Source organism: Cryptotermes secundus, unplaced genomic scaffold (assembly GCF_002891405.2).
Source record: "Cryptotermes secundus unplaced genomic scaffold, Csec_1.0 scaffold2437, whole genome shotgun sequence".
Taxonomy (NCBI): domain Eukaryota; kingdom Metazoa; phylum Arthropoda; class Insecta; order Blattodea; family Kalotermitidae; genus Cryptotermes; species Cryptotermes secundus.
Genome location: NW_019721044.1, coordinates 166734 through 193461, shown reverse-complemented (window position 1 = coordinate 193461; position 26728 = coordinate 166734). Strand labels below are relative to the sequence as shown.

The 26728-nt window shown below is 40.4% G+C and overlaps 1 protein-coding gene across 3 annotated transcripts in view; it reads right to left on the bottom strand.

Annotated features, from left to right (window-relative positions):
* The window catches only part of LOC111875372 (potassium channel subfamily K member 1), a 97069-nt gene continuing 70341 nt past the window's right edge, over positions 1 to 26728 (bottom strand). For all 3 annotated transcript variants that reach the window (XM_023871583.1, XM_023871584.2, XM_023871581.2), the window contains 4 exons: positions 11255 to 11395; positions 6646 to 7044; positions 4750 to 5910; positions 1 to 2428 (listed from right to left, as the gene is read on the bottom strand). In XM_023871583.1, coding sequence (XP_023727351.1) covers positions 5633 to 5910; positions 6646 to 7044; positions 11255 to 11395 — 818 coding nt within the window. In that variant the 3' untranslated portion in view covers positions 1 to 2428; positions 4750 to 5632. The remainder of the gene's footprint in view (positions 2429 to 4749; positions 5911 to 6645; positions 7045 to 11254; positions 11396 to 26728) is intronic.

Below are 26728 nucleotides of genomic sequence, written 5' to 3'. Positions count from 1 at the left end.
CTGTTGGTGTAATGTTTATTTGTAGTTTGCACACTAAGTTGTTAAAAGCTTGACAGTTTGACAGATGCTTGACATAAACATTGAGTACATGTACCATTTGAAGATAAATGGTATTCAATGTAGAGAGATCAGTAATTTTTCATACACCATATTTATAGAGGATGTACATGATACCATTTTCAGTCCCTTCCTTGTTAGAAACTGTAAGTTAAAATACAGTTCCACATTTCTTGAAACCGTAGCATAAGTATACTTTCTTAAATACATATGTATGGACACAGAATGTCTTGTCTTCTTATAGGAAGAACCATGTAATATGAGCATCTTCATTATGCAGAGTGTATTTGTAAGAGGTTGGCTAAATTTTAAGTGTGTTTCACAACAAAGTAAACTTACACATATGATGTTAGCTACACTACATCTGCTTGTTCATCTGTACATGTATGTGTGTGAGATTGAGGTTCTTATGGATGTGGGATGCAATGCTGTATAGTCTGGTAGATAGTTGCTGTTTTTGGAGGAATGTGCCTCCTGACCCTGTGGATGGAGGCAGCACATCTTCATGTATCAGGGTGTTTTATTTGAATAATATGTATGTTGGAAATGTTTAGTAAATTTCTTGCCTAGAATTATAGTTTTAAGTCATATTTTCCCATTAGGGGTGCATAATTGACTCGATAAAATGTCTAATTATTCGCTTGGTGGAAAATGTTTCATATAACATTTGTAAAATGCAGAGAACGAAACATTTGTACTGTGATGCAGTCCCCCCCCATGGGAAAGACTGATTGGCTCTGGTTAAAGTCTGTGGTAGGGCCATTGGAAGTTTTTCTTTACACCACCATTTTTGGAATATCTCTGCAGACCTGCTCAGCATATCCAGTGGATGCAAGGGGCTTTCCTGAGAGGGAAGCAAATGGAATGAAGTTGACTGCTCATCCCCATCTAATGCTAATGCTGAGAGTGTGTGGAGTTTTACCTCCAGTCTCCCTCTGTGTCTTTCTGCCATGGTGCTATGCACAGAAGCAACTTCATTATATTTTTATCATATAATGAGTGTTTTGAAGATTCAGACTTGTGGTGGGGAAACCTGTTAAAAATAGTCATCTGGGGGATCAGACTGGTTCAGGGTCATGTGCAATGGTGGTCTTTAATATTAGTGGTGTAGATCATTTGAGTCCTGCTACCAGATTCAGTTTCCAAATGTCTATAGGCCGTATGGTAAATACATCTGATTTATGTGTAATAATGCAAGGTTGTTTCCATGTGTTCATTTAATGTAATTGGAATCTACTGATTTAAATGATAGATAACAAGTTTTGTATGACTGTATATAGCATAAAATATATAAAATTCATATACTGTCCTTGTAAAATTAATTCCACGTTGGATATATTTGAGCAATAAAACTTGACAGATTTTCCACAAATTCTCCTAATTTTGTGCATTTTGTAACTGAATTTTATATGTTGTAGAAATCTTTATCTTAAACTGCATTAGGCATGTGCAGGAATGATTTTTTTATTTTGAGATAAGCTCAAGATCAGAATTTTGAAAAATTTCAACAATTGAGATGAGAATGAGAATTTTTTCTACTAAACTAGTTTCTCATCATAATTACAATTTATAACTCTAACCACTTTTAATCAGTGGATTGAAGTGTACCACTTATCCTTTTCCTCCAGTGAAACATTACTTTATTTAAACGGTTAAGTTCTGGGGCACACTTTTTTGATGTTGGCAGAGAGAAATATTTTGTTCAGAAAGTGATCTTTACTAGCTTGGCCACCCATTACCATTCTGATTGATCGCATAATTTGCATGTTACCACACAAAACAAAAGCAGTGATATGAAAATTCTTAATGTTTGAGATTGATTAATCAGTGTTGAAATCAATATCTATAGTTTTTCTTAATTCATGGTATAAAATTTGAGGTTTGTACATGCCTAATTTGTAGGCAGAAAAAATGGTACCATGTAATCTCTAAATATTTGTGCTTACAGAAATATTTATACATATATATGTACATGCACCTGGTGACACAAACTTTTAGAACATTTTCACAACACTTTAGTGTTACTGAAAGTCAGTGCATTGGCACTGTAGTTATATATCATAGCCATTTACAGTAAAATATTTATGGGCATAAAATATATTTTTAGAAGGAAAAATGTATTGGAAATCTTCAAAATATATATTTTTAATGTATGTAATCTATTTGGTGTCACCAGCAAATTCCATTGTTTCACAGCTCAGGTCACTACACAATTCATGATTGTCATTACAAAACATTAAAATCTTCAGTCACATCTCATGTTCAGATCCATGTCATTCTCTTATCAGAGCCAGGTGAATCAGCATGGCTGCTGTTGCTTGATTTTCGTTGATAACTGACCTCAGACAGTGGCAAATCATAATGACATCATCTGTAAAACAAAACATGTGAAGGTGTAATAAACAGTTCTGAATTTGCATGCCATCTGCTGAACACTGGACTGTATTAAATAATTGTACATGTCCATTATTGTTGTGTTTTTGTTGCCCCTTAAGCACCACACTCAAGAAATGTAAGGGGAATGGAGGTATAGCTTCTCCATTCTTGATCGTGACATTAGATGGAGGTGAGTGGTCAGCTTCACAGCCTGGCTGCTTTACCCTTGAGGAAAGAGGCTGCAAACATCCATTATATAGGAGGCTGGGTGGGCTCGAGAGCTGGTGTGGACAATTTGGACAAGAGAAAAATCTCTTGACCCTGCAAGGAATCAAACCTCAGCAATCCTTCCCATAGCACATCACTATAATGACTGAGCTGTCCTGGTTCGCAGAGTATATACAATATATATACATGTTGGACTGTACTGGTTATCATACTGATTTCATGTTTAGATGTCTCAGTTTGGTACTTTTTGAGAAATACACTGAGGATGGTAATTTTGGATAATAATAATAATGGGGCTTGTGAAGATGGAAATTTTCAGAGCAATGAAGGTACCTCCTACCAGCCTACAACACAATGTCATAACCAAGAATACAGCAGTGTGAAAGTAATGGGGCTTGAATGTGCAAAGGTACATCTCAAAACTGCTGGGTTGTCTGACTTGCAAAGAAATGAAGTTTCAGTATTGGGGATTATTCTGTATGTGATTAGAATGTCAGATGTTAAGCAGAGAGTGACCTTTCACAGCCTGACTGCACTGCGTAACCTGCCCTGGACAATGATTTATTGTATTTGGGAGGGAAGGGGGAATTTCATAACTCTTTCAGTATCACACTATGTAGTTAGTTAGATATTTAGAGAGGGTGGGTTTCCCCATGCACTGCGACCAGTTTGATCTATTGTGCTTCCCTCTATGATATTCTACCAGTCTCTTTACCCTACCGATAAATGGTGCGTACCATCAGTCCCGCCGAGCAAGCGAGTTTGACCACTTGCTTAGCGGTGTCTATAATGATTCCCCCATCTATCAGAGGCCTTAGAGACTATTGTTGGGCGGGAAACGTCCTGGAATTTGGCTCAGTGATCCCCTTTGGGGATATGAGGTTCTTTTACATGCCATAAAGTAATGACACGGGACACACAGCTTAAAGTCCCTCCCAGAGGACTTGTTCCCTGAATTTTTCCGCCCTTAAAAATTCGACAACCTCTGCTGGGTATTTGAACCCACGTACCACGAGTCATGAGGTGGGAACGTTACCTCTAGACTACGAAGGCCGCTTATCACACTATGTAAGTAGCATTGAATGGTTAGAAGATTGTTCAGCAATGGAGTGGAAATGATATGGAAAAAAAGTGGTTATGATATAATGTTGTATTTTAGCCTCTTGTTGCACTGATGACGTCCATGATGTGTATGTATTGACTGTCTTCTAGTGCACACAATCTCACTTGTCACTTCACTACATGTTTCGGCATCACTGTGCCATCTTCAGGTGTGTTATTTACGTTAAACTATTGCACTGCTCACCACATGTCATTTATAAAATGATTTAAAATGTATATTCATCATGTACTGTAATAACATTTATATATTAAACTTTGTTAAGATTTATCATCTTATACATTGTATTTCAAACTCGCGTATTATATCAGTATTTCACTATGGGAGTCATTCTTCCTATATTTTGTGTATACTGCGTCTTGTGATGTGTCCTTCTCTTGTGGCTGAATGCGTTGTATTGCTGGATGTGTGTCTATGATGATCTAGTTGAGGTACTGTCCCACAATTTGCCTGGAGGGACTGAGGAATACCACAAAGAGACATCAGAATAACCAGTGTTCCAGTAGAGGTATGGACCATCCACCCCCTGAATGCAAGTCTAGAATGTTTACTATGCCAACCCATTTGATAGTGTATTTTAATGTGTCACTGATAACCCAACATGCAGGCATGATACTGTATCTAGTTCTGACTTAATGTGAAAATTGAGATTCTCACAAAAGTAACTACAAAAATTAATATCTTCTATGTTGTGATGCCATGTAATCTGGTAGATATTTACCATCACTGGGCTCTATTACAGACGTAGCTCTTTTCAGCGCTGCAGGACCCTATTCATTTTTATGTAATTTCTATTGAGTCACTCTTGGCACCATCCTTTCCTATGTAATTGACCAATATTTCCCTGCATAGTGTACTTTTCTATCCTCAAGGTGGGACAGAAGATTCGTCCTAAATATTTGTAAATAAGCTACATGGTGTCTCATCCCAGAAGATCGTAATTTTCATGGTTCTAACTAACATCATACCTGTAGATGAGTGCTGCTTCTTGAAGCATTGATGACACTGATATGGCAGGTGTACAAGAGTTGCTCTAGGTTCAGCAAAGGGTTGGGCTTGCCCAAAATATAATAGCATCTGCACAGATGATTATCCCAGTGTGGCAGCTTCATGCTCAGCTTCGTTGTTCTTTACTTCATGTTGACAGCAAGTCAGATTCTTGCATTTACATATGCTGAGTTTGGCTACTGGGTACAGAAGGTGCTAACAAAAATGTTTGTAGAATTAAGTCCCAGGTATTCAGAAATGACAGATATAATTTAAAATGTTTAACGAATGGTCCAGTTTTATGGGATATGAATTGTATGTGAAGTTATTTAACAGTTTAAGATATGAGGACATGTATGAAATTTATGGCATGGAGTTAATATGAAAATATGAAATACATATGATAGGAGAGAAAGTTGTTAATGAGCTACAGATTAAATAAACACGTGGCATACAAAAATTTACCATGAGGTATAATCAAGATTAATAACAATTAGAGAAATTAATGGTCATTTTGGTGTGAGCCTTAGGAATAAATAGATCTATATCAGCAGCTGCCTAATTGCTGGAACTCTACAGCTGTGATGCAGAATGTTTAATGTGATAAACTGGGTATTCTTTTAGTTTGATTTATGAACTATGTACATGAACAGTAGATGTCACTTAAGGATGGAAAATGACTAGAAGCATTAGATAGTATAGGTCATTGTGGTATCTGAAACAAATATACCAATGAATGGGAGGTACATGAGAGGAAGCGATGCAGCTTGTGGGATTTACCCTTGCAAAACAGAACTTGTTAATGCTTGTACTTGGTCAGGGTGATACCTAGGGTTGATGGACGAGGAAAGATGGTGGGAGGGCTTATGGTCTAGCATGGACAGGGGTAGTATCCTCTGGACTTGGCGAATCATCTCGTCGTGACTTGACTCTCACTACTGCTCTTCGACCTATGCCACCATCATCCAGCTGTTGAGTATATTTAGGCCCCACAGCACCAGGAGTTTGAAGTCGAACTTTCTCAGGATCTCCAGTTGTCTCGTCTGATCGCATCAAGAAGAACAACCCGAAGTTCAGTTGCGGAATGTCATAGAAGACAGTGAGGGTGAGCATCATAAAGGTCAGGCCAACCAACAAGTATCCTGCAACAATAGTACATATTAAATATGTAGTAAAATGCAGGAATAAATTGGAATGTTATACAGAATCTGTTCTAATGAACAGCTGGCTCAGATTCAGGCCTGTCTATGAGTGTGTTCATCTTAGAGCATACTGCATGCCACTCAGGCAGAAGAATCCAGCACTCCTGCCCAGTGGGACCATAGAGACTAGGACCATTGACAGATCTGACAATGCTACAGCCCAACAAGTTATAAACGAAATCCAAGATCACACAAGGTGCTGACAGTGTTCTCTATTTCTTTTGGTAAATGCCCAAGCCTAGCACTGATTTAATCATTACTCAGAAAGAATTATTTGGGGGAGTGGGAGGTGTTTGCAGAGTGTTTAATTAAGAGAAATTGGATGAAATTGGCATTAGGTTTGATAATTCAATGTGTAAACCCAAAATGTCACATTTAGTCTTTTTCTGAAAAAATTCTTGAATGCATGAATGTAAACTTTATAATGAGAGCCAGTAATGCATGTATAACAACAGAGATCATCTCCAGTATTTACTATATTCTGGGTAAATTTTATTATTTCAGTTTATTAGGCTGTGGGCTTGTCAAGTCTTGTAGCATTACGCATCTTCATGCTGTTACTGGACAGGAGGAACATCAGACTTCCACCTGAACTGCCCAGCTGTTTGCAGTAAGCTCTTAAGACAGTCACACTGCAGATCTACATCCGTTTGATAATACTGTAAACGTACTAACCAGTGGTAGCAACTTTGTAAACTGGTCGGTAGGGTTGATTTGGAGAGTCCCCAGGAATGTAGTCTCCCAGGCCAATAGTTGTCAGTGAGATGAAACAGTAATACAGGGAATCGAGGAAATCCCACTCTGGTTCAAGAGTTGCAAAGATGGCAGCTGGTGTTAAAAAGAAGAGACACACTAACAGAGACCCCACAAGGAATAGGTGCAGAAGACGGATGTTGAATGGCTGGTATAAGTGGCCAAGGCGAGAGTTGAGACACTGCAACAACATTGTTGTGGGGACCATAAGCCTTTCAACTAGTGCAGTTAGGAGGACAAGTGTCAGCGGAATTCCCAGCATGGCATACAAGATGCAGAAAATCTTCCCTCCCTTTGAGAGTGGTGTCACATGGCCATAACCTGAAATCAGACACAAGTAATTTAAATGATCACATCAGTCTTTGCCTTTAGATGCAGATTGCTCTCTCAGATCATAAACATACAGTTGGGCAGGTGAGGATAGTATCTGTTTCTCATTACATTATAAGACATGCTTGAATTGTATATTGCATGCCTGTGCAGCTTTCAGTTCACATGGTAATTCCTTGATTTTCATTACTGCTGTAAGATTGCACCATATACTGTCTTTAAGTTATTTTATTTTCCAGGAAACCAGTATTTACTGGAAATATATTTCTAGTTATTGAGGTCTGAAAAGGATAGAATGTGTGTGAGCTAGAGGACCTGAAATGATTGCTGCCTTAGATCTTACATCTATGAGTATTTACTTCATTTATAAGTAGCAGTTTGTTGTAATAAATGACCATGTATAAAATTATATGATTCTTCTTTCTTCTCATGTCTTTACGTAAAACTTTCATCTGTAAATTCAGTGTGCTTTTGATCATGATACATATTAGACAACATCAGTTAGAACATAGGGATATAATTTCAGTTAATCATCTCAGTGATCAATGGTCACAGAAAGGCACATCATTGAAATATATGCAGAGGACATAAAGTATACAGAGTTATTGAAAAATTTGACAAATGTTGCTCAAAACTTTCCTTATTGTGATCAAATTTTCAGGTAAAGCAACTGTCCTAACTGAATGTTTTATCCAACTATGGTATGTGTACTTGATATGAAAAACAGATAAAGCTATCCCTGTAACAGGCCATGGAAGCCCATAGGGTTGTGAGACATCAAGGCTCCCACATTTTCTAGACAGTTGGCTCACAGAGGTTGGTGAGGTTATTAGCCTTACATGCCAGCTGCCATTTACCCCCAGGAAGATACATGGTACACATTTCTGTTAGAGGCTAAGTCAACCTCAGAGCCACAGTGCAGCTGGAAGGATTAGGTAAATTGAAAAATCCATTGACCTCGTCATGAATCAAACCCATGACCTTTCAACTTATAGCCACTAACCTTAACAAACTATGAGTATACAACCTCATTACAACCGTCACAACACAACTAATTCAAGATCAGTGCCTAGTTTTGGATGTGCTACATGTTTCGGCTATTAATAGCCATCATCAGGCAAATACATGGTTAACATGTATACACCACTGAACCACAATACTAGTAAAACTGGATACAATATCATTAATTATATAAAACACTTGATGTAAAAATACAATAAATTAGATTATATAAAACATAAGTTATAGTATAAAACAAGAATAAAATTCTTCAATTGATGTTTTACATCATCGAGTCAGTCATTGGTTTTTGTAATGTTGTTGCGTTCCCACGGACAAATTGGAATATTCTATATTTTGTATATATATAAAAAATGTATTGGAGGCTCATGATGTACGATGTTAAATGTAAGATGTTAAATAAGCAGGATTAAACGGAAACTAACGCGGACAACGGAAATCAAAATAAGCCTTTATACGGAAAATTTCCAGTCTTCTGGAATGCATCGTTTAGAATAATTTTAGGCATCCTATACATTCTACAGAATTTTGTTTTCCCTAACTCTTTAAAATAAGCTTCTAATGGTACTGCACTACCTGCACTGAGATTCAGCAGAATCGTTTTTCCCTTCTGGAAATTTTATTCAGTAAGGGCTCTAGGCCTACAGTTTTACTTTAGTCTAGCAGTTGTCATCGTGGCTACAAAGACAAGAGTTGTGCTTGATCTTAACACAAGATTAAAAGTGATTCATCCTAGTGAGTGAGATAAATTGTCTGTTAAGCAGATCATGAAGATGTTTAACATCGGTAAAACTCAAGTGTATGATATTCTAAAGAAGAAAACGGAAATTTTGAAGCAGTGGGAAACTTGTGCTAATGGAAAAATAAAAAGAGAACTTAAGAAAACTGCAAACAAAGACGTTAATGAGATAGTGTGGGAGTGGTTTGTCACTGTGAGGGCGAAAAATCACCGGTTGTCGGGTCCTATGGTACAAGGAATATGCTAAAAAAGTCGCTGAAAAAACTGGGGAAGACTGAATTCAAAGCATCTAACGGATGGTTGGAGAGTTTTCGCAAAAGACATCGGATAGTTTTTAATGATCTCTGTGGTGAATCAAGTGATGTAAACAGTGAGACCCTTGAGGAATGGGAAGCTAAATTGCCATCCATAATCGAGGGATATGAACCTGAAAACATAGCGAACGGTGATGAGACTGGACTGTTCTTCCGCGTGCTTCCCAATAAATCGCTATGTCTGAAAGGTGAAAAATTTTTGGGAGGAAAACTGTGCAAAGAAAGATTGACTGTTTTCTATGTGGTTTTATGTCAGGTGAAATGGAGAAAACCTTAGTGAATGGCAAGGTAGTAAAGCCACGATACTTCCGAAACATGGACATATAGAAACTTCCTGTTGAGTGGAGATCCAACAAAAAGACATGGATGACGTCACAGATCATGGAGGAATGGTTAACGACCTTCAATGGTAGAATCAAAATGCAAAACTGGCATGTTTTGTTGTTCTTGGATAACGCAACATGCCACCCCCATATCGAACTTTCCAACGTGCAACTTGCTAGATTCCCTCCAAACACCACTAATGTTTCTCAACCAATGGATCAGGGCATCATTCAGAATGTTAAGGTCCACTATCATAAATTATTAATGCAATCTTTGCTTGTCAATATAGATTCTACATCATCCGCCTCTGAACTTGCAAGAACTGTCTCGGTTCCAGATGCGGTTATTTGGATAAGTCAAGCAGTAAAGAAGTTGTTACCAGAAACTGTGACAAAGAGTTTCGAAAAAGCAGGATTTTCTACGATAGAAGTTAGTCCTAGTGTAGAAAATGAGAATGACCAGAAGGACTTACAACATTGCATGAATGAAGCTGCTTTCAGTAACTGCAATTCTGAGGACTACATCAACATAGACAAAGATGTGCAAACAGAACCAGACACAATGGATATCGATGTATTAGTTGAGAATTTTAGAGAAAATCGAAAAGGAAGAGAGGATGAGGAGGAGGAGGAAGAAGAGGAAAATGATATTGTGATAGAAGAAGAAAAGTGTAGAGTGAAGATTTATCAGGATGCTGCCAACAGTTTAAAGGTACTGCAGGAGTTTGCCATGCAACGGAATGATTCAGACATGCTTACTCTAATTTCTCAAGCTAAAGTGTTTGTGGAAAGTCAGGCAGGCAAGAGAGTAAACTGCGTGCAAAAAACTCTGCCGGAGTTCTGGTAAAATTATAAAAAGTGAGTACTGCAATTTTTTCCTGTTCAGTGTAATGTTTGAATGTGTTCAATGATTATAGTGTGATTAAATTAATAAGCATGTTGTTTTGTTTTGTTTTGTTTTGTCTCAAATACGTTTATGTCCTGGTTTAGTTATTATAGTATAACTTGATTAAACGGAAACCTGGCTTCAGCGGAAATTTTTTCTGTCCCTTGAGATTCCGTTTAAGACAGGTTTTACTGTAGTTTTAAATTATTTAAATTTTGTTGTATATAATCTAATTTATTGTATTTGTACATCAAGTATTTTATATAACTAATAATATTGTATCCAATTTTACTAGTACTGCGGTTCAGTCGTGTATATATGTTAACCATGTATTTGCCTGATGATGGCTATTAATAGTCGAAACATGTAGCAGAGCCAAAACTAGGCACTGATCTTGATATAGTTGTGTTGTGACGGTTGTAATAAAGAAGTTGTATATTATAACACAACAGGATGCATGAAATGAAAATTATGAGTATGCTACTGCATGCCCCCATATTTGATATGAAACAAAAGTTCTTTCTTCCAAAATTTGCATAACAGTTAAAATTAAATGAAGTGATATTTTGTGATATTTTGAGATCCTCATGATGGTGACTATGAAGACTGCTGCCTTTGGGATGAGACTATGTATTTTTATGGGTAGATACTGATGTTTTGGAGGAAGCTGGTGCCTCCATCTTCAGGTAACCCAGAAGGAATAGGTGCAGAATAGGGTATCAAATGGCTGGTATAGCTATAAACTTTTCAGCTAATACATTAAGGAATACGAATGTCTGTGGAATTACCAAGATGACATGCAAGATGCAGAAAGCTCTCTCCTGGAAGACAGTAGTCTTATAGAGATATTTTGGTACTTCCGCAGGACTGAAGGTAACGCTTTTCAGATAATGACCGCAAATAGAGACAAAATTATTACCAATAGTTGTGACAACAGTGCTGGAGAAGAAGAGAGACTGTCCAAAGCTCCAGTTGGGCTCTCCAGATGCATTCCTGGCAGCTGAGACTCCTCTGTTACTGGCCTTTACAACTTCCTCAATAAGCTTCTCTAGGTCGTCATCTGAAAACAGGAAAACAGCAGTTGATCTTCCAAGTCTTGCCAGTTATCACATTTAACATTAAAACTCAAACTGAGTTTGAAATGTATACTACTTCCATAGGGTTTCATTTGTGGGCTTGCTGCATAATATCTATACAATATGTAATGTCCTCTGAATATAAATGAAGCTCTTAAAGATTTTATGGAAATTTCCAACCCATCATTAACTCTTGAAGGTATTTTGCTTGCATTATGCTTAAGATCGGTCCTATTTCCATGTGGGACTTGGTTAGGTTTGAAAAGATTTAGACCTCAAGCTTAAACATAAAATAAATTGTTAATTCCACCCCAAGAATTAATTTGCCTCTTTTTGTAACTGTGCATTTAATTAGAAGGGTTCATAGATAAATGTATTTTGGTTTGTGTTATGTAAAAATAAAGTTGTCCCTCTGTCTTATCACCAAACCACAAACATGTGATGGTGGGGTGGGGGTTTATGCTGGGGAAAGGGTGGCCTATACCACTTTGATAGAAGTCAGAGCTGGTCTGGACATGTTGGCAAAAAGAAACATTCCTGCCCCTGCATGGGCTCAAACCCTGATCAGTTGCCAAACACTTTATTGGCTGAACTATGTATTATTCTATTTAAGTGTTTATGTTTTGTAAAATACTAAGCTTTAATTTTACAGTTTCCAAAACTCCCCATTTCATCATGACAGGGATGATCACTCTGTATGACTTCATTGTAATTATATTCCATCTGACTCTGCTGGGGCTTGGAAATGTGAAGCCAGTGAAGGGGGGTACAAACCATGTGCTTCACCACCTTGGATGTTTGGAAAAATTTAGAAATTAGGAAGTATACCAAATATCAGTGCAACAATTTTAACTTGTTTAATTATTCTTCTCTCCTGAATACTTGAGGGCCAGATTAACTTTGGCCGTGGCCACATTAAATGAGTGTTTGGTCAACGAGCGAATGCTACCAAAACGTATTGGTGGTATGCCTTCATTTGGTGGCTTGGCTTCGGCATGGCATCAGCTTCAGGTGAAACAAATATTTTGGTCATATTATTACCGACTAAGATAATTCTAATGGGCGCCTTTTGTTAGTTATTAAGGGTCCATCCCCCGCGATTTTGTGATCAGTGTGATGTCATATGTGGTTACTTTTTCCATGGAAACGTTCTTACAGCAGCATGGAAGCTATTCGCGCTGTTTCGGACAGGTATTTTATTCCCTTCCTCACACAAGTCAAGTGCAGATTAAGTCTAATTCCAATCGAATACCATATGCATTTCCCAGGTGTCAGTTTTCATCATACTTGAGTGCCTGTCTTGCGGTTTCTGAAAACATCACGGTATTGAGGGAATAATCAACGTGTTAATGTTGTATAGAAACCTGTTAAATTGCAAATTAATAGAACCGAAATTAAAGTACATTTTGGTGATACATTATTTAATATTTCTTGACAGTGACTATGTCATGATCAATGATAAAACGCTTGCTATTGATTTAGATGGTATGACTGATATTATAGCTTTTATCCAAATGTTAGAATAGTCAATTATAAATCGATCATATTCCATCTGACCATATTGGATCTGGGAAATGTGAACCCAGAGATGATAAATTCATCTGCCGAACTGCCTGGCTGTATGTATTTACCTGAAGGATTAATAAAACAAATGAACGGTGCGCTGATGTCAGTATTCTTTGAGACATCATTTCTTGAATTTCTGTTTTTACGCAGTGGTGGTTATATTAGTTAATTAGTTGTCGGTGTAATGCATTCTCTTAACAGTTAACCGTAACGATAGCTGCGAAAAAGGCACTGTGGTCAGTGCTATATTCTTGTGAAATTATTCTGCTTAAGTCAGTGGGTTATTAAATGTCGTTGTACACATATTTATCTTCACAACATTATGTTCATATTCCTGTATCAGCTGTGATATTCTACAGCGGATTAACCCAAGTCAATGAGTTTAATTTGTTCACAGTTTCACGTAGACAACAAGGTAAGCTGACATTTGCACAAATCAGACTCGCCGAACATTCGATTCAGAATTTGTGTAGAGCCTTGTTTTAGTGTCATTTAGTACCGTAAGCGTAATGCTGGTTTTGGTGACACGCTGTCAAGGGATAAAAATCTCCGCCTCTGTTAGGAAACGACCTCCAATTACCCGGCCGTCCAGCCCATAGTCATGTCACTATATTGACTCACTATCCCGGTTCTGAAAGTCGATTATTAAGATACTTGTAACTTGTTTTGCATTTATAATTGAAGGTTTTAATCTTAATAATTTACTTTATCATTTGCCGTCGAACTTTTTCTGTCAAGGAAACCTGAGCCAATCCTCGGTAGTGGTTTCTTGGTTTACATTTTGCTCCTGTATTCTTTCACATTCGCATTCTGCTACTAATACGTCTTCAGTAAACAAGAGATTGTGCTACTTTCTACTTGGCGAAGAGATAATACAGCTAATCTGCTTGAAATAGATCCGTGCATAATTAAAGACAATAAGGATTATTATTATTATTATTAGTAGTAGTAGTAGTAGTAGTAGTAGTATTATGGCTCTTCAGCCCTTTTGGGGGCCTTGGCCGCTTTTTCAGTTTCTTGATCCTATACACACTCGGTAGACTCCTTGAACAGGGGATCAGCCCGTCACAAGGCCTCTACCTACACAGGGCAACACAGAATACAGACATCCATGCCTTCAGTGGGATTGGAACCCAGCGTTCGAGTGAGCGAAGACAGCGCGTCCACTGTGATCGGAATACAAAGGATTAGCGTTGTGAAATATTTCCCTGAGGGGTGAAGGCCACGCTTATGACGCTTATCTTGTAAAGTTATAGGTCAGGTGACCAGCCGAGGGGACAGAGATTAAGGGGCTGTGGAACTTTCCACGCATTAAGCAAGTACGCTATCAGACGCATTATGGAAAACCTGCAGCTGTATATTAGTTATGATATCACTATTCGTGTTTATCGGTATTTAGAATACTAAGTACATCAAGGGGCAGATTTATTTCTCGTAGTCTACGTGATAGACTGCAGACTCTTCAGTGTGAGAGAAAATGAAAATAATTCTTACCACAAGATACAAATTTCGTTATGGATGTTGGCTCGCATGATCCGTGCACTGTGGTAAAAGGTAATTAGGGGTACAGTACCTTTGCCCAATAGAATGTCAATTTTCTTTTCTGTGGCGTACATATCTCAAGCAAAATAATACCCATTTTCTCTTACAAATTTCGTAAGAGCAGATTTTATAGACGTGGGGCAATACCGACTGAAGTCGACACATTAGAATCCCACGCTAGAAGAGCCATGTTGTGCAGGCTTGATTCTATTCTATAGAAAAATTAGTTGGAATATTAAAAATAATTAAGAAATTTGCTATGCCAGGGAAAGGAGAGGAACTGGAAAAGAAAAGAATGTAGGCTCCAGGTGTTAATTGGTTTTAGTTACTATAAGTTTGACCCTCGTGCTGGAGCTGATGAGTTTCGTCTGATGCGAACTTAGTAGCATTAGAACGTTAGAATGTGTTTTACTCGTACATGAAATGGAAACAGTCACATGGTCGGTCTTATGGTCTGTCGTTCAGAGTGGCCCTGAGCGTCGGTGGGGGCCATGTTTCTCACGATCAAAAAAACGTTTCATCTCTGTCACAGTGAAATCTGAGCTAGCAAGAGGAAGGCTTGCAATTTCATACATCACACAGCTTGTTAACATGACAGAGCACATCACTGACGAGAGTGTGATCTCAGATTTGAATAGTAAAAATTTCGCGAGTTGTCCTTGGCTCCCCATGACAGATATCAGATAGTACCTTCTATATTTACTCTGCCTTAAAATATGATCATTGTACCGTCTAATAAAGCTACATGACTTCAGGAGATAAACATTCAAGATTTTTTCTTTTGTGGTTTATTTAATTTCGCTTCCAGAAAATCAGACTGTACAGCGTTGAAGGATAGAATAATTAATGAATCATGACTTGGTAGGGATCTGGAAGCAAGCGATGTGGCGTAATTTGAGGCATCATCTGGAGATCTGCCAGAAAGGACTCAGAGAAATTAAGGAAACCCTTGGTCAAGATAGCCCCGGTGCCCTGGTCCAGATTGCAACCCGTCACCTCACGAATTCCATTTAGAAGTTATCTCTTGATCCGGTACACTTGGTAGCATCATGACGTTGCCAATGACTTACTGCACGATATTATTCTTTCGACATCAAAGAGATAATTTCTGTCCGTGCGAGTTAAATGCAATTGCTAGGACACTTATCATTGCCAGCATAAGGACTCTTTTGTGACCGTGTCTTACAGACATGTGACTTTTACAGGCCTATGTCCAATAATATTCAAGAGCCTACCCAAATCTTTCTGAGTTGCATTTCAGTTGCATTTTGTTGGTGCTTCAGAGATAAAACCTATCCCTGTAACAGGCCCTGGAAGCCCATAGGTTGTGAGACGTCGAGGCTCCCACATTTTCTAGACAGTCGGCCCACAGATGGAGGTGAGGTTGTCAGTTTTACGCGCCGGCCGCTCTTTACCCCCAGGAAGATTCCTGGTACTAATTTCTGTTAGAGGCTGAGTCGACCCCAGGGACATAGTGCGGCTGGAAGGATTAGGTCATCGAAAAATCCAATGACCTCATCGGAAATCGAACCCACGGCCTTCCGGCTTGTAGCAGTCTCAACCAACTACGCTACCGCGTGCCCTCGTGCTTCAGAGATATATGTTGGGAAATATTACAGAGATTTTGACTCCCTTAAGGACAACAGTTCGAGGCAGAGGTACAGTTGTCCCTGCGGTTAATAAAGGACCGCACCATTATGGGAGCGTGGAGGTGTAGCGCTACGCATTTTTTGGCATTAGATGGAGGTGACGTCCTGCCCCTGCCACTTTATCCTTGGTGAAGGAACCCCCAGTAACCTTTGGATATAAGGCTGGGTGGGCCCCAGAGCCAGTCTGAATACTCGGAGGAAGGGAAAATCTGTGCTCCTTTTTGAGACTGAATCCGAATTCCACAGTCATCCAGCTCGTAGCCTGGTCACTAAACTAAGCTATCCTAGGTCTGAAGAGCAACAGTTACGATAATTGGAGTACTGATGGAGGATAACATGATGCTACGCCTGTTTTCCGGACGAGCAAACCAATAGCTGCTGGCGATGTCGAGAGATTTAGTGCTGCTTCAGGTTCCAGTTCCCAGTATCTTAGCCATGTTAATTTAGGGTAGGATGTTTTTACTTTTGTGTTATTATTTGTGAGAACTAAAAGATAAAGCCAGCGAACTTTGGTATATACGCAGATATGTACGTATCTACCAGACTACACGGCATCACATCACGGGAGATCAACTGCCGTGAGAACCTCGAATCTCATTTGGAACTTGTGTGTACTTGAGTTTCTGACAGCGATGGTTATGTTGATGAAGATGCTTATATTTTCTGGGATATAACTGAAGTCCGTTGAAAATCAGCTGACATTTCGGAGTAACATATCGCCCCCGTATTCAGGATCGAAGAATTAGCCACATGCTTTCCACGCTGGTTTCTTTCTTGGTTAATTCTGAAGATGGAGGTAACATGTTACTCCGAAACCTCATCTTACTTTCAACGGACTACACGGCGTTGTAATCCCAGAAGTGAGAACTCTTCGTAACCACCGCTGTTAGAACCTCAAATCCTAGACAGATATACTTAAATCTGCCATAGCTCAAGTAGGTAGATGGTGGCTTCTCGCTTCAGAGGCCTGGGTTCAGTGGTGATTTCATGTGAGATTCGTGGTTGTGCGATAGCCCTGACCAGACACCACAATGTCACGTCCTCAGAATATAAGTTAGGAACTTCATCTCTAATTCGACCCTTGACACGTTACAGAGCGAAGAAGTTCTATCGTCATCAGCATTGAAGCTATGTTTGTAAGCACCTAAAGGACAGACCTTTCTTCCATAACATCTGCTATTCTTAAAACTAAAATATATTTTTAAAAATAACTCATTTTCATTTCAGAAGCATGAAACGTCGTTCTTTAATTGTTTTCTTCCATGACGAATTTTCATATAAGATATATTTTTTCCCCAGGACCAAAGTTCTGATCCAGTTCAAAATTCAGGACCTTGTATGTTGTATCCCTCCCCCACGGGAATGGAGTCTGCTCTTCGTAATGTAGACAATTGAAAAATAAATATGATAAACGTTTCATTTCGTGGTGTCTCAATGTAGGTCGGTCCGGGTGAGCGGCCATTTCCTTGTTGACGGTCGGCGTGATAGCTATAGCAGTAAATAATCTCGGTAACCAACACTTCAGCACTGTAAATATAATCCGGAAAAGAACTCACGCATCAGAGATACGTGTTTTCTCTTAATTGTCTATATGATTATTTTTTGTTTAATTTTCATACCCAGATTTTACCTTTCCTCCATTTAATTGTCCGTGACACAAATTTTACCTTTCTTTCTTTCAGTTAATTAGTTATTGGAGAGGGTGGGTTTTCCCATGCACTTAGACCAGTATTGGTCCATTGTGCTTCCCTCTATGATATTCTACCAGTCTCTATACCCTACCGATACTGGTGCTTACCATCAGTCCCGACCAAGCCAGCGAGTTCGGCCTCTACTAGCTTAGCGGTATCTATAATACTTCCCCCATCTATCAGAGGCGTTAGAGACTACTGTTGGGCGGGAAATGTCCTTGAATTTTGCTCAGTGACCTCCTTAGGAGATATGAGGTTCTTTTACGTGTCGTAAAGCTACGACACGGGACCCACGGCTTAAAGTCCATCCCGGAGGACTTGTTCCCTGAATTTTTCCGCCCTTAAAAATTCCACGACCTCCGCCGGGTTTGAATCCGCGTACTACGAGTCATGAGGTGGGAACGTTACCTCTAGACTACGGAGGCCGCTTTCTTTCAGTTACCCATGTTCAAATTCTTGTCACCTTTCGTTCACTTCTTTCGTCCAATTTCCAACTTTCAAATTCAGCTTTCCTTTCTTCAGTTGTCCATGTTCAGATGCTTTCGTTCAGTTGTCCGTGTTCAAGTTCTTTCCTTCTTTCGTCCAATTGTCCACGTGCAAATTCTTTCCGTCTTTCGTCTAATTGTCCACGTGCATATTCCCTCGCTTTCTTTCCGTCAGTTGTCCATGTTCAGAGTCGTGATATTCATGGGCTTCGTCTTTCATACGGGCCTAGTTTCTGCCTCACGGTCCCTAGGTCGATTCATGGTTTGTATCGAGGGACGCGTGAACTTCAGAAGAATGCCGGCAGGTTTGGCCTCCATCCATTTTGTCGTTCCCTTCCCATGCTTACAGTAAAGTTTCAGTCAGTCTTCAATGGTAAAAGGTAAAGCTATCCCTGTAACGGGTCATGGAGGCCCATAGGGTTGTGAGATGTCGAGGCTCCCACGTTTTCTAGACAATCGGCTCACAGATGGCGGTGAGGTTGTCAGTCTTAAGCATTGACCGCCCTTTACCCCCCAGGAAGATTCCTGATACTCATTTCTCTTGGAAGCTGAGTCGACCCCAGGGCCAGAGTGCGGCCGGAGGAATTAGTTAAATTGAAAATATCCAAAGAGGTCATGGGGAACTAAGCCCGCGACCTTCCAGCTTGTATCATAGTACCTCAACCAACTACCAATAATAATTATCTATACATACATGTGAGGATAATATCAAAATGAATCTTGTTAACACGGCAATGAATATTCATATTCCTAAAAGGATTGACTCTTTTGATTGGCCAAGCGATGGTTCGCTTCTCAAGAAATGCTCTGCTTCATGGAAGTGGTCATTGGTTTATCTAGTTATTATTTTTAAAGAATTCAGGCCAGAATAATAGAAACATATAATAATTGTCTTAAACGCAGCCAGTAATTACGAACAAATTACGCTGTCCCTTTGTTTTGAATAGGATACTTCGTCCCCTCACGAGATGTGCTATTCGGAATGAAGCGTTTCATGGTTTTCCGCAGTTGCTGTGTGTGAATACTGTTATAGTAGCTTTAGGCAACCAAGATTGTATCCCATCACTTCATTCTTCGATCATCTTTCATGCTTACAGCGCAATATCTGGCATGTCGTGTAGGAAGTCGAAGATTTTCACGCAGTCCCTGCGTCGTGACCCCCTGCTTCTTGTGGATGGTGACCAACGTTTCCAAGGGGCCTGCTCCACACTGTGAAAACCGAGACGATAAGTTCCTCCCAAACTCTGGTGACTACCTAATATTTTACAGGGTGACACAACCCAGAAGACAAGAATTTAATTCGATCTAATTACAGTTTCTGGGAAGAAATAACCGCCTCAGTTTCTTTCATATTGTCATGTGTCCAGGGTTTCGTGGCCGGTTCTGGATTGGATGAATTGACACTTCCTTACAAATACAACCAATTATAACAGCTCACAATAAACGGCTGCTTAAGGGCCCCCATACACACACAGTTTGGCCTCCAGTTCGGCCTGCACAGTTGAAGACTGAAAGGCAAAACTGACGTGTGTGGTGCGGCCAGCCGGCCCATCGTTTGGACTGTTGGCCTGTGGGAAACCCGTCAGTCCGTCAGTTCTGCCTGCAAGACCGTAGCACATGACGTGTGTGACTCAACATTATAGGCTGGAAGACTGTGACTGTGGCATGAAGCCTGCCGCTTTATCTGCGCGTGTATGGGGAGGAAAGAGAGGGGGTAAACTGTCACAGTTTTGCCTGTAAGGTCGAGCGGAAGGCCAAACTGTGTGTGTATGGGGGGCCGACTCGCTCCTTTCCTTACTGGGCTACGAGTGTCTTCCCTTCCGCGTGACTGACTTTGTTCTGATTTACGCGTCGGTCACTTCTTCAGCTTCCGGTGTCCGCTGGTAAACACTCCACAGCTGAACACTGAACTGTCTTACGAATGCCGAATGACTGAACTCTCTTCTTTAACTCAGGGCGAACCGAAGAGAGATCGCTACCTTCAACAGTTCGTCTGTTACTGTGTCTATTCCTTACCGCTGGAGCGTGCTTACGGAACCGTTGCCCAGTAGTAGTCGTATTCGTCACAATACGGCACGGGCCGCATATAAAACGACGCGTTCAACAGTACTTTTATTGTTGCATATGTACTTTTGCTGCGGTAAAGTAGCCGTTTCCTAGAAACGATAGGGGATGCACCAAGACTAATTGGAGGGATTTATGAAGTACGCCGTTGAGATGGGCTCAGGCTTCATGATAAACTTACCAAGTTTCACGAAGTCTGGTTCAGGCATTCAGAAGTTAAGGGTGGCGGGATTCAGAGACAGAGAATTGTGATCTCATAAGCCTACTTTTTTAAATAAAGAAAATAGGCTAAAAATTAATTGCCTTTATCTAAATAATATTTAAATTTTTTTTCATATCTCACAGAAAACATACTGCGCCACCATTACAAAGACCGATTTGTTAATGCTGTCTGGGGATATAATCGCTGTTATTCCGAGAATCGCACAAAACACATAACTGACCTCTGTGGAGAGAGTGCAGAGTTTTTCACGTTAAACCAGGGGGTAAATATGGTAAGTACTACGCTTTACAACGTTGACCTCGGTCTCAAAATCGACTCTGTGTTAACGTTGACAGTCCTAGATAATTATCGGTCATATTCTCGACAGAGAAATTAAGATTTACTTGTTGCTATGTAGGAAGTTTCTCGTGGGTATAAATATGTCCGTTTGGAATGAGGCGATTTTTGTTTTAATGCGAAAAGAGTTTTCCTGGGAATCACATGTTGCGGTCCGCTCAGTTCCTAGAAATATAGGACTATAACAGCATACGTCACGGACATCTGTGAAGACAGAACCATTGATCATTCAAAGAGCACTTCCCATTGTACCCGCTGGATTGGGTTTCCAAGAGCTTGTTCAAAAGCATCCGTTGTGCCAGCTGCAGAGGTTAGCTTAATGTCGGTGCGAGTCATTGCATGCAGTGAACAGCAGTTGGCTTAACGGCTGAGAAACCCTTCGGAGCTCTCATACAATTTTACATTTTGATTCATTTCTGCGAAAGTTCTATCCAAATTATGACAAAACTTAAGCCATTTTGATATCAAAATATTTAAATACTGTCATATCCACAGGTTGTAAAGAAAATCCTTTCACTGAACACGATCCGGAGTCAGCAAATCATCAAAGAATCTTTTCCATATGTTCCGCTTTAATGCCAGCTAATTCGTTTTCATAGTGTTAGCGATGTATGGGGTTTGAATACTGAATTAGAAAGGATGCGGTAGGAAACGGTCGTAAAGAGGTAAAAATGTTCCTGTGCTTAACTAATTAAGCACTACACCATGAAGGCATATGGGGAGTGGATGTATAGTTCCACATTTCCTTGACCTCGGCACTAAATGGAGGTGAGTGGTCAGCTTCACGCCCCGTTCGCTTTATCCCTGAGGAAAGAGCCCCCGGTACCCATTGGATAGGAGGCTGGGTCAGGACGACGTGGAGAAGAGATAATTATTGACTCTACCAGGACTAGAACTCGGAATCCTTGGCCGTCTACCAGTAGCCAGTCGCTGTACCGACTACGCTGATCCGCCTCTTATACTTTAAGGTACCACGCCGCAACGCGCTTGGAAGGACTGGGGATAAGCATAGAGAATCCTCACAGTCAGGGCAGTTTCTGTTCTGGGCCAAGATTCAAAGCTCGTATCTTCCGAATTCAAGTCACGTATTTTATCGCTTGAACCATATTGCTTGGCGAAGTGTTGAGTAAACATGTGTTCCATCTGGTGACTTTGTTTTTTCTTTTTATGTATACAGAAAAATTCCATAAATAACAGCTGAAAAGTATTTAAGTGTTGTCATATAAAATATCACGAACTTATTAGAAAACCGTTAATATCGATTTTATCTCAGAAGTTTCGCACTGTCACAGTACTGATGTCGCTTGTGGGGTACGCTACCGCGCAGTCTGGTAGGAAGGAACCCGCCTCCGTCATCACCATAGAAGTATATTGCATATTGAAGTTGGAGGTAGCATGTTTCTCCGAAACGTTCCTAACCGCCTATACTCGTAAGCCTACACGGTGTCACAACAGTCAAGCTCACAATCTGAAGTGTCAACACCGTGGAACTCTCAAAACTATCCCGTGTTCGAACGAGGTGCATGTTTTCAGAAACTAGTACGGTTTTCTGAACAATCAACTTCCATTTTTCAAGTATGAGTGTACACTCGGGGATATCTTAGAGCAATAACCGTCTACCGTCCCTAATTATGAACTAAAATGAAAGTAATATTCTCTCTCTGCCCAGTGGCAGTAGGGAATAAGGAAGGACGCGGGTTCAATTCCCAATGAGGTCATTCAAAATTTTCAACTGACCAAATCCTTCAAGCCGCAATGTGGCCCTGGGGTCGACTCAGCCTCTAACAGAAATGAGTACCACGAACCTTTCTGGGGGTAAAGGGCGCACGTAAGGCTGACAACCCCACCGCCATCTGTGAGCCGATTTTCAAGAATGCGGAAGTCTCGACGTCTCACAATCCTATGGACCTCTACTGCCTGCTACAAGGATAGCTTTTTCTTTTACCAGTGGCCATAATTCAAGCAGCAGCCGAACATGAATCCTAGCTAAGGATTACCGCTTAATAATAAGCGATGTCGAGGTAATGTTCTAAGTCTGTATGCGGGAGGTGCTCGGTTGGAAGCCCGTCCGGAACACCGGATATCCGGTCTCAGTTTTTTCGTGCTTTTCCTCAGTCCCTCGAGGCAGATGCCAGGATAATAATTCAATTATACCACGAATGATCCCTCCCAGATCCTTTTCAATTCATTATCTATCAGCTTGCCACCCGACTCTAATGCTCCGTGGAGCCGAGTTCTCCTTGAGAAGCCATCGGTCGCTCAGCGTTTCAAGAATTTCCCAATATTATATGGAAAACGGAAGGCTAATTGGATTGGTCATATCTTACGCGGTAACTGCCTTCTAAAAGAAGTTACTGAAGGAAAGATAGAGGGGCGGATAGAAGTGACAAGAAGACGAGGAAGAAGACGTAAGAAGATGCTGGATGACCTTGGGGACAGAAGAGGATATTTTCATTTGAAGGAGAAAGCTCTAGATCGCATCAAGTGGAGGAACTGTTTTGGAAGAGACTGTGGACCTGTCGTCTTGACAGATTACTGATGAACGAACGAAAGAATGAATGAATATGAAACCCTAAGGTTCACTACCGTGTTCACAAGGACCCGCCACTTGTCCCTATCCTGAGCCACATGATTCCAGCCCATACTCTCCATCCGATTTTTCTAAGATCTATTTTAATATTATCCTCCCACCTACGTCCAGATCTTCGTAGTAAATCCTCATGGATTTTCCATTGAAACCCTGTGCACATTCACCTTCTTGTCCGTGCGTGCTGCCTGCCCTGCCCATTCCTTCCTCCTTCACTTGGCCATTCTGTTTATAATTGTCGAACTTGGTCTCTGACATTTTAGGGAGGATCATAGACTGAGGGTGTTTGAGCACAGGGTGATGAGCAGAATATTTGGACCGAAGAGGGATGAAGTGACAGGAGGTTGGAGAAAACTGAATAATGAGGAGCTTCATAACTTGTATGTTCTCCAAGTAAAATTAGAATGATCAAGTCAAGGAAGATAAGGTTGGCAGAGCATGTAGCACGAATGTGGGAAAAGAGAAATGCATATAGGATATTGGTGGGAAAGCCAGAAAGAAAGAGACCACTGGGAAGACCAAGGAGTGGGTGGGTGAACAATATTAAAATGGATCTCAGAGAGATAGGATGGAATGGAATGGATTGGATTCATCTGGCTGAGGATAGGGACCAGGGTAGGGCTCTTGTGAACACGGTAATGAACCTTCGGTTTCCATAAATTGCTGGGAAGTTCTTGAGTAGCTGTACAACTGATGGCTTCTCAAGAAAGGCTCGGCTCCATGATTGAGTGAGTGATTTATAATTGTTGAAGAGTTCACTTTATGAAGATCCTCATTATGCAGTGTTCTCCAACCTCCTACGAAACGCGAAACGTACGAAAAAAGAAATGACATCACCGAAGTCTTGTTTACTGGATGTACGCAGCCCTCGTGAATGCCTTTCAATCTTTATCAGTTTTTTTGTAGCTGCAATTTGTTACGTTATATGCCGTTCTTTCACAGAAATATTTAAATATAAATAGCATTAATGTTAATTGGGTATAATTTATAGTTGACATTAAAGGTCAGAGGAGCAGTGTGGTATTTGGAAGTATTCTAAGTCGATAAGTTATTATTTTTACATAGCCTAGTCAGTCCATAACTTAACAGTTCGCAAACACTTCCTGTGACTTTGGCCTCTAACGAAACAACGTTTCATCTAGTCTGTTTTAGTAACGCATGATGTCACTACTCCACCGTCATGCAAATATATTTTTACGTGTGCCGATAATGTAGGCCTCATTTTCAACAGTATGTAAGTATAATTAATTGGCCGTACAATAACTCAAGCGGTTAGTCGCTGGCTTCCCACCACGGCGGCCCGGGTTCGATCCAGGGCCTGGTCAAGTGGGATTTGTGGTGGACAAAGTGGCGCTGTGGCAGGTTTTCTCCGAGTACTTCCGTTTCCCCTGCCAATCTTCATTTCACCTATCGCTCCACAATCACCTTCAGCTATCATCTGGGGCTGGTACAACAGGCCAGAAGTAGCCGCAGTGCAAGGGACTTAGTCCCACCCCACTAGCAATAAAAAAAGTATAATTAATTGCTTAACTTCGTGTATACTTCATCAAATGAAGCTTCAATGGCGCAGATATTTTCTTGTGAGGATGCTAGCGGAACGATATTAATCTCCAACCCTTTCCAAGCACCGAGCCATGAATTTGATGAGAGGAAGATTAGAACACCCCCGATCGACGCTGTTGACAGGACGACTTTTGTTGGGTTGTTGGGCGTTAGAGAAAACAGTAGGTGTCTCCCCACTCACCTGAGGATGGAAACAGATCCAGTTTCCGAAACGTTCCCTTCTCCAGCTTTTGGAATACCGGACGATGGGCAAAGTCCAAAAACCCAGTAATTCTGAGTGTTATGCCCGACCTATGGGAGGCAAGCTGAGCCCAGCTTGCTCTAATGGTGTCTTGAGCATATTACTTCTCGACCCTAAGGATCGAAGCTGTACATTCTTCCGAAACGTTGGGCTATCTCCGAACTACACGACGCTACAACCCAGAAGACGCTCATCTTCATAGTTCCCATCGTGAGGACTTCAGTCTAACAAAATTATAGCACTACTCTTCAGCCGAACTGCGTGTAGTGTTATTAACTGTTACTTGCCTATAATTCTTGTTTATTCTTGAATTGTAATATCTCGTAATATTTATTCATCAGGAAGGTGGAGAAAACTGTATAGTCGGGAGCTCCATCACTTATATTCTTCGGCAACTATCATTCGGGAATGCAGGATTTGACATTCGACATATGACATGGCCTTGTACCCCAGAAGATGGAACTCTTCATTATTCGGGCAGTCAAATCAAGGAGAATGAATTGGGCCAGGCATGCAGCTCGCTTGGGGAAGAAGAGGAATGCAATAAGGGGATTTGATGGTAAAGCCAGAAGGAAATAGACCACTAGGAAGACGTGGATGTAGGTGGGAGGATAGTGCAGAACTGGATCTTAGAGAAATAGAATGGAATGTTGTGGACTGGATTCCTCCGGCCCGGAACAGGGCCTATTGACGGCCACAGGAGCCCTGGAAATATCTTGACTAGCAGAGAAACTGTTATCTTCTCAAGAAGGACTTTGATCCATGGAATTATTTAGTTTCAGTTATTCTTTCACCCTTTGTGTAGGCCTACTTAAAGACTCTGTCACTAGCTAACATTGTTTAGCGTCGAATTGTAGGACTTTTAGTGAATGATAGATTAGAAAGGATTTAGAAGGAAGCGTTCATGATCTAATCTGTGGCACTATCCCGGCATTTGCCTGGACTGACTGAGGAAAGTCATGAAGAACTTCAGTCAGGTTGAAATTGTACCTGCGCCGAGATTTCAACGCAGTTAAGTTCTGAATATGAAGCTTCATTACGAAAGTAGCTCTAAAGAGAACGTTGCACACTGAACTGTAATTCACTTAAGAGCAGGTCAATAAATTGCTGTTGGTCTTCGCCAGCACATTCAGTCTTTGTTTCAGACCCTTTCGGAACAAATTGCCATATTTTTGTTCTTTCCACAATTTGCATATTTTCAAATGGGGTTTCCTCTTCGAGATACGAGTAGTCTGACTTCTCAATATTAGAGTCAATTTTACCGACCACACAACATATTTTTATTATTATTACACTACATGTTTCGACCTCAAGAGGTCATCCTCAGGTGTACGAACACAGCTGTATAATTACACGCAATCACATTCATC